The following is a 15,862-nucleotide window of genomic DNA, read 5'->3' as shown; positions in this document are numbered from 1 at the left end:
TTCAAAATTATTTTAAATAAATCTGATTTTTCAAAGAATCTTATAAATCCAGTAATTATGTTTTTAAATAAATTTGATTAATTTGTCAAAATAATGTTAAGTTAAGGCAGAATTTTTCAGGGATTCTTATAAATCAAGTAACTATGTTTTTAAATAAATTTAACTAAAATGCAAAATAATTTTAAATAAATTCTGTTTTTTTCGACAGGAATCTTATAAATCCAGTATTTTTTTAATAAATTTCATAAAAATGGCATGTGTCAACTGGTTTCATGATCCGGATTATTTAGAACAGGTTCTAATTGGCCATTTGGTCACATTTATTAATATGATTTTAAATAAATTCAGTTTTTTCCAGGAATCTGTGAAGTCTAGTAACTTTTTTTAGAAATAAATTTAATTAAAATTTCAAAATTATTTTAAATCAATTCCGATTTTTCGAAGAATCTTATAAATCCAGTAATTATGTTTTTAAATAAATTTGATTAATTTGTCAAAATAATTTTAAGTAAAGTCAGAATTTTTCAGGGAATCTTATAAATCAAGTAACTTTGTTTTTAAATAAATTTAACTAAAATGTTAAAATAATTTTAAATAAATCCTGTTTTCTTAACACGAATCATATAAATCCAGTATTTTTTTTCTAAATAAATTTAATTAAAACGTCAAGTGTCAACTGGTTTCATGATCCAGTTTATTTAGAACAGGTTCCAATTGACCATTTGGTCACATTTCTTATTCTGATTTTAAATAAATTAAGTTTTTCTCCAGGAATCTGTTAAGTCCAGTTACTATTTATTTGAATAAATTCAATTGAAATTTCAAAAATAATTTTAAATAAAATTTGTTTTATTTTAACAGGAATCTTATTATTCCAGTAACTTTTTAAAATAAATTTAATTAAAATGTCAAGTGTCCACTAGTTTCCTGATCCGGATATTTTGGAACAGGTTCCCATTAGCCATTTGACCCATTTCTGATTCTGATTTTAAATAAAAACAGATTTTTGTCAGAAATCTGTTAAGTCCAGTAACTATTTTTTTAAATAAATTTAATTAAAATTTCAAAATTATTTTAAATAAATTCCGATTTTTCGAAGATTTTTAAAAATCCAGTAACTATATTTTTAAAATAAATTTGATTAATTTGTCAAAATAATGGTCAGTAAAGTCAGAATTTTTCAGTGACTCTTATAAATCAAGTAACTATGTTTTTAAATCAATTTAACTAAAATGTCAAAATAACTTTAAATAAATTCTGTTTTTTAACAGGAAAAAAATCCAGTAATTTTATTTAAATAAATTTAATAAAAATGTCAAGTGTCAACTGGTTTCCTGATCTGGATTATTTAGAACAGGTTTCCATTAGCCATTTGACCCATTTCTGATTCTGATTTTAAATAAATTTAATTAAATTCTAATTCTGATTTTAAATAAATTCAGATTTTTTTTCAGGAATTTGTTAAGTCCAGTAACTATTTTTAGAAATAAATTTAATTAAAATTTCAAAATGATTTTAAATAAATTCAGATTTTTCGAAGAATCTTGTAAATCCAGTAACTATGTTTTTTAAATAAATTTGATTAATTTGTCAAAATAATTTTTAGTTAAGTCAGAATTTTCAGGGACTCTTATAAATCAAGTAACTATGTTTTTAAATATATTTAACTAAAATGTCAAAATAATTTTTAATAAATTTTAATTTTTTAACAGGAATCTTATAAATCCAGTATTTTTTTTTAAACAAATTTAATTAAAATGTCAAGTGTCAACTGGTTTTATGATCCGGATTATTTAGAACAGGTTCCAATTGGCCATTTGGCCACATTTCTGATTCTGATTTTAAATAAATTCAGATTTTTTTTCCAGGAATCTGTATAGTCCATCTACTAATTTTTTAAATAAATTTAATTAAAATTTCAAAATGATTTCAAATAAACTCTGTTTTTTTTAACAGGAATCTTATTATTTCGGTAACATTTTTAAATAAATGTAATTAAAATGTCAAGTGTCCAGTGGTTTCCTGATCCGGATTATTTAGAACAGGTTTCAATTGGCCATTTGGCCACACGTCAGATTCTGATTTTAAATAAATTCTGATTTGTTCCAGGAATATGTTAAGTCCAGTAACTATTTTTAGAAATAAATTTAATTAAAATTTCAAAATGATTTTAAATAAATTAAGATTTTTCGAAGAATCTGATAAATCCAGTTACCATGTTTTTAAAATAAATGAAATTAAATTGTCACAATAATTTTCAATTAATTCAGTATTTTGCCAGGAATTTTATAAATCCGGTGACTAGGTTTTTTTAAAATAAATTTAATAAAAATGTCAAGTGTCCACTGGTTTCCTGATCCGGATTATTTAGAACAGGTTCCCATTAGCCATTTGGCAACATTTCGGAATCTGATATTAAATAAATTCATATTTTTTTAGGAATCTTATGAACCCAGTAACTATGTTTGAAAACAAATTTAATTGTAATGTCAAAGAAATTTTAAATAAATTTTGATATTAGATCAGGAATCATATAAATCCAGTTTTTTTTTAAATAAATTTAATTAAAATGTCAAGTGTCATCTGGTTTCCTTATCTGGATTATTTAGAACAGGTTCCCATTGGCCACATTTATAAATCTGATTTTAAATAAATTCATATTCATTTTAAGGAATCCTGAAAATTTCTTAATTAAAATATTTGACAATATTTTAACAAAATTTAAAACCGGTTCCGGTTGGCCACTCGGCCAAATTTGTTTTCCAGGAATCTTGAATTTTGTCCACTGGTTCCCTGATTCGGAATATATAAACAGGGTCCGGTTGGCCATTTGGCTACATGTCTGAATCTAATTTTGATGAAATTTAGATTAATTTAAAAAAAATTAAACTTATTTTTTTTAATTTTAAATTAAATTGTCAAGTGTCCACTGGTTCCATGATCCGGAACATTTAGAACAGATTCCCGATGGCCACATTTCTGATTCGAGCTATAAATAAATTCAGATTTTTTTTCAAGGAATTTTGAAATTCTGGTAACTAAAACAACTTTTTAATAAATTCAATAAAAATGTCATGTGACTACTGTTTCCCGGATCCGGGACAATCAGAACAGGTTCCCATTGGCCCCTTGGCCATATATAGGGATACTGAAAATATAGAGTAGCAAAAAATGCTTCAACAACACATTTGTTTTTTTCTAAATTGTCTGACACATAGGAATTTGGAAAAAAAACTGCTTAAATGTTTTCTAGTTTCCGGATCCGGATTGGCCAGAACCGGTTCTCAATGGTCACATTTTCGATAAAACACCTTCGGATATGCTTGGACAAACCATTATTTGAGTTTGTATTGATTGTTTGAAGCAATAGTATGTTTTTTTCGCATAAAGAGCAACAAATTTCAAAATTTTGAAGATTTCGCACAATTTTGGCCAATAATCCGGATTTCCACCGGAACCGGTTACGGGAACCGACCAATGGGACCATATTTTGGGTTTTTCTAACAATTTACCGTCTAATGACACCAGAAGCATCTAAAAAGACCTAATAGAACTTAAGTTACAGTGAAAACAAAATAAAAAATATTTTTTCGACGGGGGGTGATTCATATGCAAAACTTCTGCATTGAATATCTCGAGCTAGGGTAACAATTCAGACATGGGCCAGGTTGCATTGTGTTCAGGAAGCCGATCCCTCGGGGAGTTTTTTGAATCGTCCTGCTAATAATAAAAAAAATTTTTTTGTTACGCTGTGTTATAAGTTTTAAAAATATCTAAGTATTGACGGAATTTTTTTTTTTTTTTGCGAAGAAAAAAAAGTTTTTGCGATGCTGTGCACTGGAATTTCACAAAAATTCAAAATATTTTTAATCCAGCCCAAACATGCTAAATATGATTATCAATGCAGAAAAATGCATTTTAGATTGTTTTCAGTTGATTTAACTTCTATTTTCATTAACAAATTTAAGTTTTTTGGAAAAAATATTCTTTGCCCCCTGATTTTTCGGGCAAATTTTTAAGGGGGGGAGGCAACATAAACTTTGAAAAATATTTGCAACGGCCTAAGTTTTAGGGGACATCAAATGCCAACTTTTCAGAAATTTCAGAATAGGTAAAAAATCCGAGACCGAGTTATGAATATTTGAATCAATACTATTTTTTTCAAAAAAAACGATATATTTGTCGCAAAAAATTTTCAACTTCATTTTTTTATGTTAAATCAAATTTGCAATCTAAAAGTACTTTAGGGAAATTTTGATTAAGTGCAACCACGGACGAAAAGTTGCGTATTTTAATTACAAAAATGGTATCCAAACATGTATAGGTCATCGCTGAAATTTTTAAGTTATCGCAGTTTTAGTGAAAAAAGTATATTTTTTGTCGATTTCGTCCTTTTCCTGTTTTTGCGCGTGGCGCGTCGAAAAACTCAGTTTTTATTTAAAAAAAAAAATCATATCTCGAAAACGTACGGTTCAACATCGCCAATTTTTTGATATCTTACGTGAATTTTTTCGAGGAATCCGATAAAAATATTTTCAGACATAGGCTCTTTGGTCCAGACACGGTCAAAACGCCATTTTAAGTTTTCATACAACTTTTTGAAATATTATTATAATTGTAAAACAACTGGACAGGTGTACAATGCATTTTAAAACACTTTTTTCATTCAAATGTTAAAACCATGGCTCGTAAATTTAATTTTTAAACTTTTTTATTTTTTTGCCCCCTTGACTTTGGTCAGAGGCGAGGGACATATACTCTAAAAAATATTTGCAACAGCCTTATCACAAAATAAAAAAATAAAAATAGTGTTTTTTTGCAAATCAAGTGTTGGTGGCAAAAAGTGAAATTTAAAATCACCCATTTTTTTACCGTGTATCATATTTTTTCAGTGTAGTCCTTATCCGTACCTACAACTTTGTCGAAGACACCAAATCGATCAAAAATTCCTTCCAAAGATACAGATTTTCGAATTTTCATAAACCATTTTTGTATGGACAGTTGCTAAATTTGTATGGAAATTATATGGACAAACTAATGATGCAAAATGGCTTCTTTGGACATACCGAAGGCACCAAAAAAGTTTCAGCCGGATTAAAAAATACAAAAAAACGAATGGCCGAAATCTCAGCGAATTGCTCTTTTATGGAATTCCAATGTACATCACCGCAAAAACTTTTCTTTCTCGCAAAAATAAAATTTTCGACAACACATAGAAATTTTGGAAATTTTTGATTGCAAAACAACTGGACACATGTATAATGTATTTTAAAACACTTTTGTCATTGAAATGTTGAAACCGTGGCCTGTAATTTAAATTTTTTAACATTTTTTTTTTATTACTTGTAAAATGAAAAAAATGCATTGATTCAATATTTCATAATAGCCATTTTGGGCGCCATTTTGGATTTAAAAATTCTAAATCAGTTAAGAGTAGTTCAAGGGTTATACTAGAACTCAACAATCAAAAATAAGACAACGAAAGGAAATTTCGCCAAGGCTTTCGAATAATCGAGCCTATTCTAGTGAAGCTGACACATATTCATTTTATGAAAAGTTATTAAATCACTTTTTCAAAATATTACTAAAAAGTTAGGAAGCAAAAAAAAAACAAAATAAGAAAAGTCACTGGAAAACCCGTACAATCGCTAGTGAAAATTATTTTAAACAAATTGCTATCTAATCTATCTGATATTTGGTTCTGAGTCTCATGTTCATCTTTTTTCAGTGAGGGTTTTTATACAGTCGACTCTCTGGTTGTCAATATCCAAGGGACCGTCGAGGAAGAGAATCATCAGTTCAAAGAACGATGCAAAATGAAAACTCGATTGAAAATATGTTTTTCTTGGTACCCAGCTATGGGAGAGAATCATGGCAACGTCCAGTAAACAAAAACAAACTAATGTCTAACACCCTTGAAAGCTTCGTTTCGCAAAGAAAAATGTCTATGCAAGCCATGAGATAGTGACAATATTTACAACCGGAAGAGATTTTTAAAGCAAACAGAATCCAAGGGACCGTCGAGGAAGAGATTCTTCAAGCAAGAGAAAATATCGAGGAATAAAGCCAATCGTAGTATGCAGTTTGAAGGGACTGAAGAATTCATTGATAGATGGAGCAATATTGATATCGAGAAGATCGACAGCCAGAGAGTCGACTGTATTATTAAGAAAAGTAAAACCAAGCAGAATAAATAAACAATTCTCATCATTTTGAATAATAACATTTATTCAAAAGAATGAAATTACATATTACAATTCAATCGTACATGTCAATTACTAAAACTAATGCTTCAGTTCCAGCCACCAAACTGCTGCTCCGGATATCCATCGCGCACTCCACAAATTGGATCCTGTGTTTAGAAGAAACAATTCATTAGTTCAGTTATGGGGCATAATTTAGTTTCTAAACATTACCTCGCCAAGACAATCGATAATTCCATCAATTTCAACCCTTCCGATTGGTCGGTCCGCCAGTCGGTCTTCACTCGATCTGTAATTTAAACAAAATTGTGTTGGTTTGTTTTGAAAGAAAATTTTGATTTTAAATTTACCACAATAGTTTCTCCAAATTCATCCACAGTAACATCGAAAACTATCGAACTTCAGTAACGCCAGTAACGCCAGTAACAGGGAACCTCTCATGAAAATAGAAACAAGAACAAAAACGATTAATCAAGAACAGATAACAATAACCGCAAACAGTAAAACCAATAAAAGTATGCAACAGCAACATAAAAAGTATACGTCATGCCACAAAGCAAAAAAAGTACCAAACTGACAAATTTCGAATGCTCCGATCGAAGCAACCATGGAACAGTAGCCGAACCCGAATTTTGACAGGAGCCTAAAATGTCAAATTTGGAAAGAAATGATGCCGAAAAATCTAAATTTTGGGAATTCAATTGGGAAATTTCAATTTGTGCCGGTGGTTCCGGTACCGGATTCACACCGGAACCATCTTCCGGTGAATCCGGCATCGGAATCACCACCACCGGAACCAACGTGACGGCTTCGTCACCCAGAAACCAACCAATTGAATCTGGAAGAGAAATAAAATTTACATCCGCAGACGGTTCCACAATCGGTGGAACCGCCGCGGTTTGTTCTAAAGATTCATTTAATAAATTGTCAATTTTCGATGGTTCCGGAACCGAATCCACCGGAGAGTCGGAATTTTCCAAAATGTCAAGAGAAATGTAATTTTGTTCCGACTCCGGTGGATCCGGCTTCGGAACCACCTCGTCGCGTCCGTCATAGTCGGTCGGTTTTGTCACCATATTCCTCGGGGTCTCCTCATTGGCCACACTCCGATCCCCTGTGCCAACTTCCGCAGTGGCCTTCCGCCCATGTCGGCGGGATTCCCTTCCCCCAACGCAACAGCCCAAGCAGGATCCCATCAGGACCTGAAAGAAAAAAGGCGAGAGAAGGCGGAGCTAATTGAATTGTAGGTCTGTTCTCACCAAACGCCAGGAACGGTTTGAGCTGATCAGCAGCGAGACTCGACCTTTATAACTTCGCGATTGTTATTTGGCGGTTACCATGGGTGCCATAGTTACGGCTCGCGCTTGGTGATCGTTGGTTTCCCAGCAGCCTCCTGAGTTTTGTGATGAGTGTCGAGGAGGGAAAAAAATGACAGCTAAATTTAAGCCTCAGTAGCAAAGAAGGGACATTCGCAATTTATTGTGTGCCAACCCTTCTCCGTCCGTTGCAGTGGACAAATTGCCTCCACCTTATGGTGGTCCCCGTAACCGGGCTATATCGTGACAACAATCAGCGTTAAATTTTATTGCGAAACTTTGCGGAAGACCTCGATGGTGCGACGTGGATAGCGTGGACACGCCATTGCTACAAGAACGGGTTTTAAATTTAAAGCTTTATTTGGTGGAGACGCGGGGTTGCTTGTTGTTTTGATGGAGTCTCGTGGTCGTTTGATGTTTCATTAGGTTTCGGATGGGGTTAGCTCTTAAGCTAATGAAAAGTAATTACGACGGAATGATTGATGGTTCGTCCGTGGCAAAGTGATTTTTAATGTTCTTCCCTTGTTTCCTTCCTTTTTTCAAAAAAACAGTGACGAATTCAACGAGACTGGAAAATCGAAATGCTGTGCCTGTTGTGCACCGTGCTGGCACAAGACGTGCCTGCCGTTTAAGCGGTGCTTTGGCCGGTGTAGTTCCTGCTGCGGCAAAAAGGGACCTCCGCCGCCAGGGCCGGGTCCGGAAGCGAAGGGCGCAAAGCAGAAACCGGACGCCAAGTCGCGGAAGTCGTCCTTCTGGCAGAAGCTGAACTGCTGTCGGAGCTGCCGCCGCTCGAAGACGTCCCCGGCCGAGGCCCACCCACCGCCGGCGGCCACCCCGAAAAAGTCCTGCTGGCAGTCGCTCAACTGCTGCGCGAGCTGTCGCCGGAACAAGTCCCGCGAACTGGTGGTGAGTGCAAAGTATAATAGAAGAAAAATTGATACCTTTTTGTTGCCTTTTTTAATCCAAAAGAATGATTATTTAATAATATTTTTTTGTTTCAACTATTCATTCCAGCCCCGCTCATCCATCGACAGCGAACCGGAGGAGAAAACGTCCCGATGCCGGTCCTGCTGGAGTCGTCTGCTGTGCTGCAGTAGGTTCCGCAAGGGAGGAAATCAGGAACGCCGCAGAATGGAGGAGGAACCGGTCGAGATGGAAACGGTCAAGTGTTGCTTCTGCTTCAAGCGCACCCGGCCCAAGCTGAAGCCCAAGCCCAAGAAGAAGAAGCCGGCCGTTAAGTCGAGGTGAGGATTGAAGGTGAAAATTGTTTGCAACAGTGTTCAAGAACCGTTCAAATTGTAGCTTCAACTGCTTGAGCTGCTGCATCATGTGCTGTCCGAAGAAGGGTGACAATGGCAGTCGAAGGACCAGCAATTTGAGCAAGAAGCAGAGTATCGCTCCGACCATTCCTCCGGAGGTAATTTAGTCAAAGACACCTGAGATCTGACTAGAAATAAACGTTGTTTTGAACTGATTGTAGGATCTTCGGCCCAAAATCGACATGTCGTTGGTGGAGCACTCCTCCATGATGCGTGGTGCTATTCCGGTGCTTCCCATTTGCTTGGCTTATTTTTGTTTGGTGAGTTTTGCAGATTGAACTAAAAAACAGTTTTATATGGTATTTTAAAAATTTATTATCTTAAATCTACTCTGTATTTACACTTCAACCTAATCTATTTCATTCAAACAGTGAAAACCTCATGAGTTTGAACACGAATTCACTGTTTGTTCATCTTTCACTCTCTTAAATCGGAAAACCTTCTTCACCGACCGCACAAACTTCCTTGCATTTTGGAAATGCTGCCCTTTGCCAAAACGGCTAGTATAATCCGATATCTTAACCTTCTGCGAAGAAGACTTCATCGTCGAACAGTCTGCAGATGAAATTTCATCCATAAATCCAGCAATTTGCTGCCCAGAATGTCTCCGTTGCAGACGCACCAGTGCCAATGAACGATTCATTTTGCTGACAAAGAAACTTCTTCCAAACTTCTTGTTGCGATGTGCACTCTTCAAGGTGATAAACTTGTTTGTGCTCTAACCTCAAGCTGACCGCACTATTTATCTAGTTGACCTTTGTTTCGGAACTCAGAGGCAAACAGGGCGAGTGGCTCGCCGGCAGTTTGGGTAGAACAAGCGTTTGCCTTTAGGGCGTTGACTACCGAGAATTTTTAAAGAATTGTGAAAAAAGGGCGGGTTTTGTTTACCTGAGGATTAAGCAATTTCGATTTGCTTTTAAAATTAGGCAAAAGATAACAAGTGGTATTGAAATTAAAGTTGGGAATTCCCCACAAATTATAACCATGATCGTCAAAGAAACGCCTCTTTTTCACGTTTACGATAATTTTCAATAATTGAACAGATTAGGACACATAGTTGACTTTTGGCAGTCATAAAGCAATGCGTTAAATAACAGGCAAATTTATATCATTTGGCATTGATTTCATTTTTCATAGATTAATATTTACAGTCACTCCACATATTCGGAACACCCACAAACTCGGAACACTTATGTGTAGGTCTAATGATAGATGTAAAGAATAAAAGAGGGCATTTGCTAACGTTTCATTGTAAACAAACAAAACAAAAAAACCTAACAGACTTTTAAACACATTTATTTCCAAAAAAAGATCAAAGAAAACGTGTCAAAAACCACTGTAAACATAAAAATGATAGAAAAAAGTAATTTTGATGCATTTTTTTCCATATCAATTGCTTAAATAGTTGACCAAAACAAAACTATAGATTTGTTTACAGTTGCTCATAAAACCACGCATGTTTATTTTCAAAAAAAAAAAGTTTTTTTTATTGATTGATTATTATGAAATATGATTTCAAACATAAATTATGATGCTTCAGTTAAGTACAATTGACTATAGAAGTAAATTCTTACAGTTTCATCAGCTTGAAAACAGCTATATTTATATTCATGCTTGAAAAAAATATGCAATTAGGTTGATTACAACAAGCATTTATTGCATGTTCAAGAAACAAGTTAGCTCAAATACACAGTTTTCTTCATTTTTGTAGGTTAAATTAACAGGGTTTCACTTTTGGAAAAGTTAGGATTTTCGTTGTCCCATATAAGGTAATTCTCTGCCAACTCACACAGCAGTTGACCCGACCCCTCTTCGATTTGCGTGAAACTTTGTCCTAAGGGGTAACTTTTGTCCCTGATCACAAATCCTAGGTCCGTTTTTTGATATCTCGTGACGGTGGGGCGGTACGACCCCTACCATTTTTGAACATGCGAGGAGGTGTTTTTCAATAATTTGCAGCCTGAAATGGTGATAAGATAGAAATTTGGTGTCAAAGGGACTTTTATGTAAAATTAGACGCCCGATTTAATGGCGTACTCAAAATTCCGAAAAAACGTATTTTTAATCGAAAAAACATTAAAAAAGTTTAGTTTTTTTCGTTACTCGACTGTAAATTTTTTTGGAACATGTCATTTTAAGGGAAATTTAATTTACTTTCCGAATCTACATTAAGCCAGAAGGGTCATTTTTCATTTAGAACAAAAAAAAATCATTTTAAAATTTCGTGTTTTTTTCTAACTTTGTAAGTTAGTTTTTAGAGTTGTAGAGCAGACAATTACAAAAATGTTGATACACAAACATAATAGGTTTGCTTATAAACATCACGAGTTATCGCTATTTAACGAAAAAAAGTTTTGAAAAAGTTACTTTTTGCGGTTCTCTTTGTTTCGTCGTCCGTGTCTGTCGCGGGTTACCGTGAATGGTCATGATCGACGACGACCAACTTTTTCAAAACTTTTTTTCGTAAAATCGAGATAAATCGTGATGTTTACAAGCAAACGCCTTATGTTTGTATATCAAAATTTTTGTAATTGTCTGTTCTACAACTTTGTAGAACATTATTACACTCTAAACAAAGTTAGAAAAACACGAAATTTTAAAATGAAAATTTTTGTTCTAAATGAAAAAAAAAATGACCCTTCTGGCTCAATGTAAATTTGAAAAGTACATTAAATTTCCCTTTAAATGACATGTCTCAAATTTTTGTACAGTCGAGTAACAGAAAATGCCAGAGTGTTTAAAACTTTTTTTGTTTTTTTGTTTTTTTTTTTTTTGATGAAAAATACGTTTTTTCGGAATCCTGAGTACGCCATTAAATCAGGCGTCGAATTTTACATAAAGTCCCTTTGACATCAAATTTCTATCTAATCACCGTTTCAGGCTGCAAATTATTGAAAAACACCTCTTTTTTCGCATGTTCAAAAGATGAAGGGGTCGTACCGCCCCTCCGTCACGAGATATACGGACCTCGGATTTGTGATCAGGGACAAAAGTTACCTCTTAGGACAAAGTTTCACGCAAATCGAAGGGCGGTCGGGGTATTTTTCCCCGATTTCTTGTGAGTTGGTAAAGAATTACCCATATTGGACCCCCTTGATTTTGCTCAAAATTAAGCAGTTCTTCGTTTTATTTTAGTACAGTTCCTTAAACTTACATTATTTCGACTTACTGAAGTGAAAAAATCAATCAAAAATTGATTGTATAGTTAATTCAATCATAAACTAGAAATACTGTTTTGTTGTGAAAATGCTAGTAGGCATGACTGATTTCAGATGTCGAACTCAAAACACTTATTTGGGCGAAAAGTACAATTATTCAATTCAATTCAATTGGTGTTTATTAGAATTTAACAGTTCTGCTCCAGGATGTTACATTTGCAATTCAGAGATTTGGAGAACCTTTCAACTGAGATCAATTCATAAGCCTTTACAGGGAGGGTACATGTTTCTATGTTTAGATGTTGCTAGCTGCGTGCTCTTTTAGGGAAAATAAATTTTGAGAAAAAACCCTAGATCTATGTAGAAAGTACAATTAAATGTCAGTCTGTTATGGTTTTTTTTATCGATATTTATTTTCCCTAAATATGTACCCTCCCTGCAAAGGCTTATGAGTTGATCTCAGTTGAAAGGTTCTCCAAATCTCTGAATTGCAAATGTATCACCCTGGAACAGAAATGCTAAATTCTAATAAAAACACAAATTGAATTGAAATGTCAGTCAACAATGTTTTAAATGATGCTGAACATGTCAAATGAATGGTTTGTAGACAAAAACGCGCTCGAAATTGAATTTTTCATCAGAAACCCTTAAGAGGGTCCACTATAGGGAAGGGGTCCACTAATGGATAAATGGTTCGTGTTTCTATGTCAAAAAAGAATCATTCATGTAGTAATTTATCTCTCCGATTAAAATTTATTTTGAAAATTTTGAACTTGAGACTATCATTTCAAAAGGGTCAAAATCTTTTAAAATATTATTCTTGAGGTTTGCTTAGTATTAACTAATAAATCTCTACATGTCATTTTTAAAGAATTTGTCAACAATATGATATTATCCTCAAGCAGGAATTTGTTCATTTGGTCACTAATTTTGTAGGAATTATTGAAATCGGTAAATTGGACTCCACAAGCCTAATTTTGTTTACTGGAAGGTATTATTCTAAGCCACTGAACCCGCACCGGCTTCTGTCCCATAAGCATAAAGTTCAAAACCAGTCGGTTCCCTTAAAATTTGATCTTTGGAATTGAACATAAAATTTGAACAAAAAAAAAACTAAATTCAAATTTGCACCCTGAATCATGAAATATTTCGGAAGTTTTGGCAGTTCATACAAGTGCCCTTACAAAGTGTTCCCTGAATTTCCTGAAAGGATTGGACGTCTAAATATAGATCGATGGCCCTTCTGGTAAATGCTTCTATATTAATGCAAGACCAAACAAAGTCCAACGACCTGGAAATCGGCCGCAACGTTCTCTGCCATCCTGAAATGGGTAATTGGAAGTAGCGCGAGAGCTAAACTGCTTAATACCTGGGACTGAGATAAGCTGTTTCGGCATATTAAAAGTGTGATTCAAATTATACTTTCCCATAATTTCACTACCGGTTAGAGCAGGGGTGCCCAACCTTTTGGCCCTGCGGGCCAGATCTGATTTTTCTGAAGCAGTGACGGGCCGGAACTTATGTTGGTAAAAGTTAAAAATAGTAAAAAAATGCATAAGATTTAAGTAAATAAATAAATACACTAGTGTTGCAAATATGATTCATTTATTTTGATTTTAAGAAAGAAAAACAAAGATAACTTTCAAAGAACTGTTTATCTCATTTTTTTTTTGTTTTGGTTAAAATTGTATTGTGATTGTTTCTGTCGATTGAAATTAAATACCCTGATATCATCAACAAAAAAAAACAATCAAATTTCGTCACTACAAGTTTTTTTTAAGTTTTAAAAATCAACGAAACAAAAAAAACATTTATTGAAACAAAATTTGGATTCAATTCTTCTTTACGAAAAAAAAAACGATTTTTGCGTTGTTGTGCAGTGCAATGTGCACCTTTATTCAAATATTTAACAAAATTTTTCAAAATGATTTTAAAGACACGAAATTTAAAAAAAAGTAGAGAAAAATAAATATGTGATAGTTGTTTATTCGTCATTCTTCAAATGTCTTAGAATTATTGAAGTGAATGAAAAAAAAAGTTGTCTGATTTCTTGACTCATTTTGAAACATTTTGAAACATTTTTTAATATTTTAAAAATATTCACAGGGATCTTCATTTTCGATATGATTAATCTGCTTTTTTGTAGATTTTTTTCAGCAAACTTTTTCATTGAAAAGTTATTCTGAAAAAAAAACATTATTTTTGCTTACTTATTTATGAAAAATCAATTTTAATCAAAATCCTCAAAAATGTAAAAATTCAATTAGAAGTAAAAACAGCCAAAACTTTAAGAAATTTAAATTTAGTGTCTTTTTACAATCTTTTTGCACATTTTTCAAGTTTAACAGTTGATTCTGAAAATATCAACATAGAAATGATAAGAATTAAATTCAAACATAAAGAATGTTAAAAAAATACAAAGGCAAAATTGAAACTAAACGTTGAATTAGCAACAATTTATGTCAAAAGCAAAAATAAAACAAATAAATGTTTCGTTATAATATCTAAAAATTTGATCTCAAGATATTTTTTTAAATTTTGACGCAAATTTTATTTACAATTTTTGAACAGCCTTAAGGGCCGGTCATAGAACTATTTTGAAAAGCCGTCGCGGGCCGGATGAAATGGCTTCACGGGCCGGATCCGGCCCGCGGGCCGGGCGTTGGGCAGGCCTGGGTTAGAGGGTATTGGATTTAGAAGAAAACACACGAGTCTAACCTCATCAAACAAATTACCTTATCTTCTCTTCTCTGCAGTTTCTCAACGTTGTGATACCCGGCTCCGGCACGATCCTGTCCGGCGGGCTCTGTCTGTGCATCGGCAAGCCACGCTTCTCGCAGCACGACTCCATCAAGGGCCGCATCGGGTCGTTCATCATCAACTGCATCGTCGGAGTGTCACAGTGCTTCACGATCATCTTTTGCGTGGTGGGCTGGGGCTGGGCCATCTGGTGGGGCACCATCATGCTGCGGCTGGCAAGTGAGTTAATTGGGATCCTTTTTTTGGAATGTTGGGTTTGATGGTTAAGTTTTGTTTTTTTTTTATGTTTTTCTTTAGAGCAACACAGAAAGATCCTGGAGATGGAGGCCACCCAGGAGGAGGGCGAAGAGCAGACGACACTGTCCCAGCGAACGGGAGCGTCCAACGCGCCGGTGGCCATGGTTGGCCAGAGTAACCGCCGGGACGTCGAAACGGGTCGATAATCACACTAGCTAACCAATCTTACACCCCCAACAACCAAACTCCAAATCAACACCACTAAAAACTCCGGGCACTCCGAACCATAGTTTCTAAGAGGACACAATTTCGGATTATTTTTTACCAGAAACAGAGAAAAAATGTACGGTTTTTTCCTACAAAACTCACCTTCTACCACAAACACAGACACAAACAGTACAGTCCGCAGTCCGCCGTGTGCGAAGCAGAGCTTCGAGTCACTTTTTATGTAAAACTTTCTATTTGTATAAAGAATCTCCAAAACGTTGAACCAAAGTTGTGAGAGAAAGTTTGATTAACAATCTAAGAACAAGAGAGAAAACGAGAAGAAAAATAAAGTAATGTCTTTTCACATTTTACATTGCAATAAGAAAAAAGCACGTGTTTCATTTTGTTTTAATGTTTCGAAATTCCTTCTTTATTACTTGTTGCTCAATGATTCTTGTATTCGTTATAAACCTACTTAAATGTATAGAGCACGGTATATACTTTGTTTTTACTTTATATTTTTTTATGTATGAGAAAAATATATATAAATACAACTCTGAATGACTTCTGAAAATAGATGATCTTTGTTCTTGTTTAGCTACGCAGCGCTTTTCGCGTCTCGCGCAAAATTTCTACACCGATAACTGATAAAATCGCGCGCA

General features: G+C 34.1%; 1 protein-coding gene and 1 long non-coding RNA gene across 2 annotated transcripts in view; one reads left to right on the top strand and one right to left on the bottom strand.

Moving 5' to 3' along the window:
* The window catches only part of LOC120431155 (protein stum), a 100,918-nt gene extending 85,557 nt beyond the window's left edge, over positions 1–15,361 (top strand). The window contains exons 5-10 of the mRNA XM_052709110.1: positions 8,071–8,425; positions 8,534–8,763; positions 8,822–8,936; positions 9,000–9,098; positions 14,753–14,975; positions 15,054–15,361. Of these exons, the coding sequence (XP_052565070.1) occupies positions 8,071–8,425; positions 8,534–8,763; positions 8,822–8,936; positions 9,000–9,098; positions 14,753–14,975; positions 15,054–15,199 (1,168 nt within the window). The 3' untranslated portion in view covers positions 15,200–15,361. The remainder of the gene's footprint in view (positions 1–8,070; positions 8,426–8,533; positions 8,764–8,821; positions 8,937–8,999; positions 9,099–14,752; positions 14,976–15,053) is intronic.
* LOC120431160 (uncharacterized) lies at positions 6,167–7,980 on the bottom strand. Its single transcript, XR_005607815.1, has 3 exons — positions 6,554–7,980; positions 6,417–6,492; positions 6,167–6,352 (listed from the first exon to the last, which is right to left on the bottom strand). It is a non-coding gene; the product is annotated as an uncharacterized LOC120431160 (long non-coding RNA).
* Positions 15,362–15,862: the final 501 nt, after the last annotated feature.

This window comes from Culex pipiens, chromosome 2 (assembly GCF_016801865.2).
Source record: "Culex pipiens pallens isolate TS chromosome 2, TS_CPP_V2, whole genome shotgun sequence".
Classification (NCBI taxonomy): Eukaryota; Metazoa; Arthropoda; class Insecta; order Diptera; family Culicidae; genus Culex; species Culex pipiens.
The sequence above is the reverse complement of the archived record's forward strand: the minus strand, read 5'-3'. Positions and strand labels throughout refer to the sequence as shown.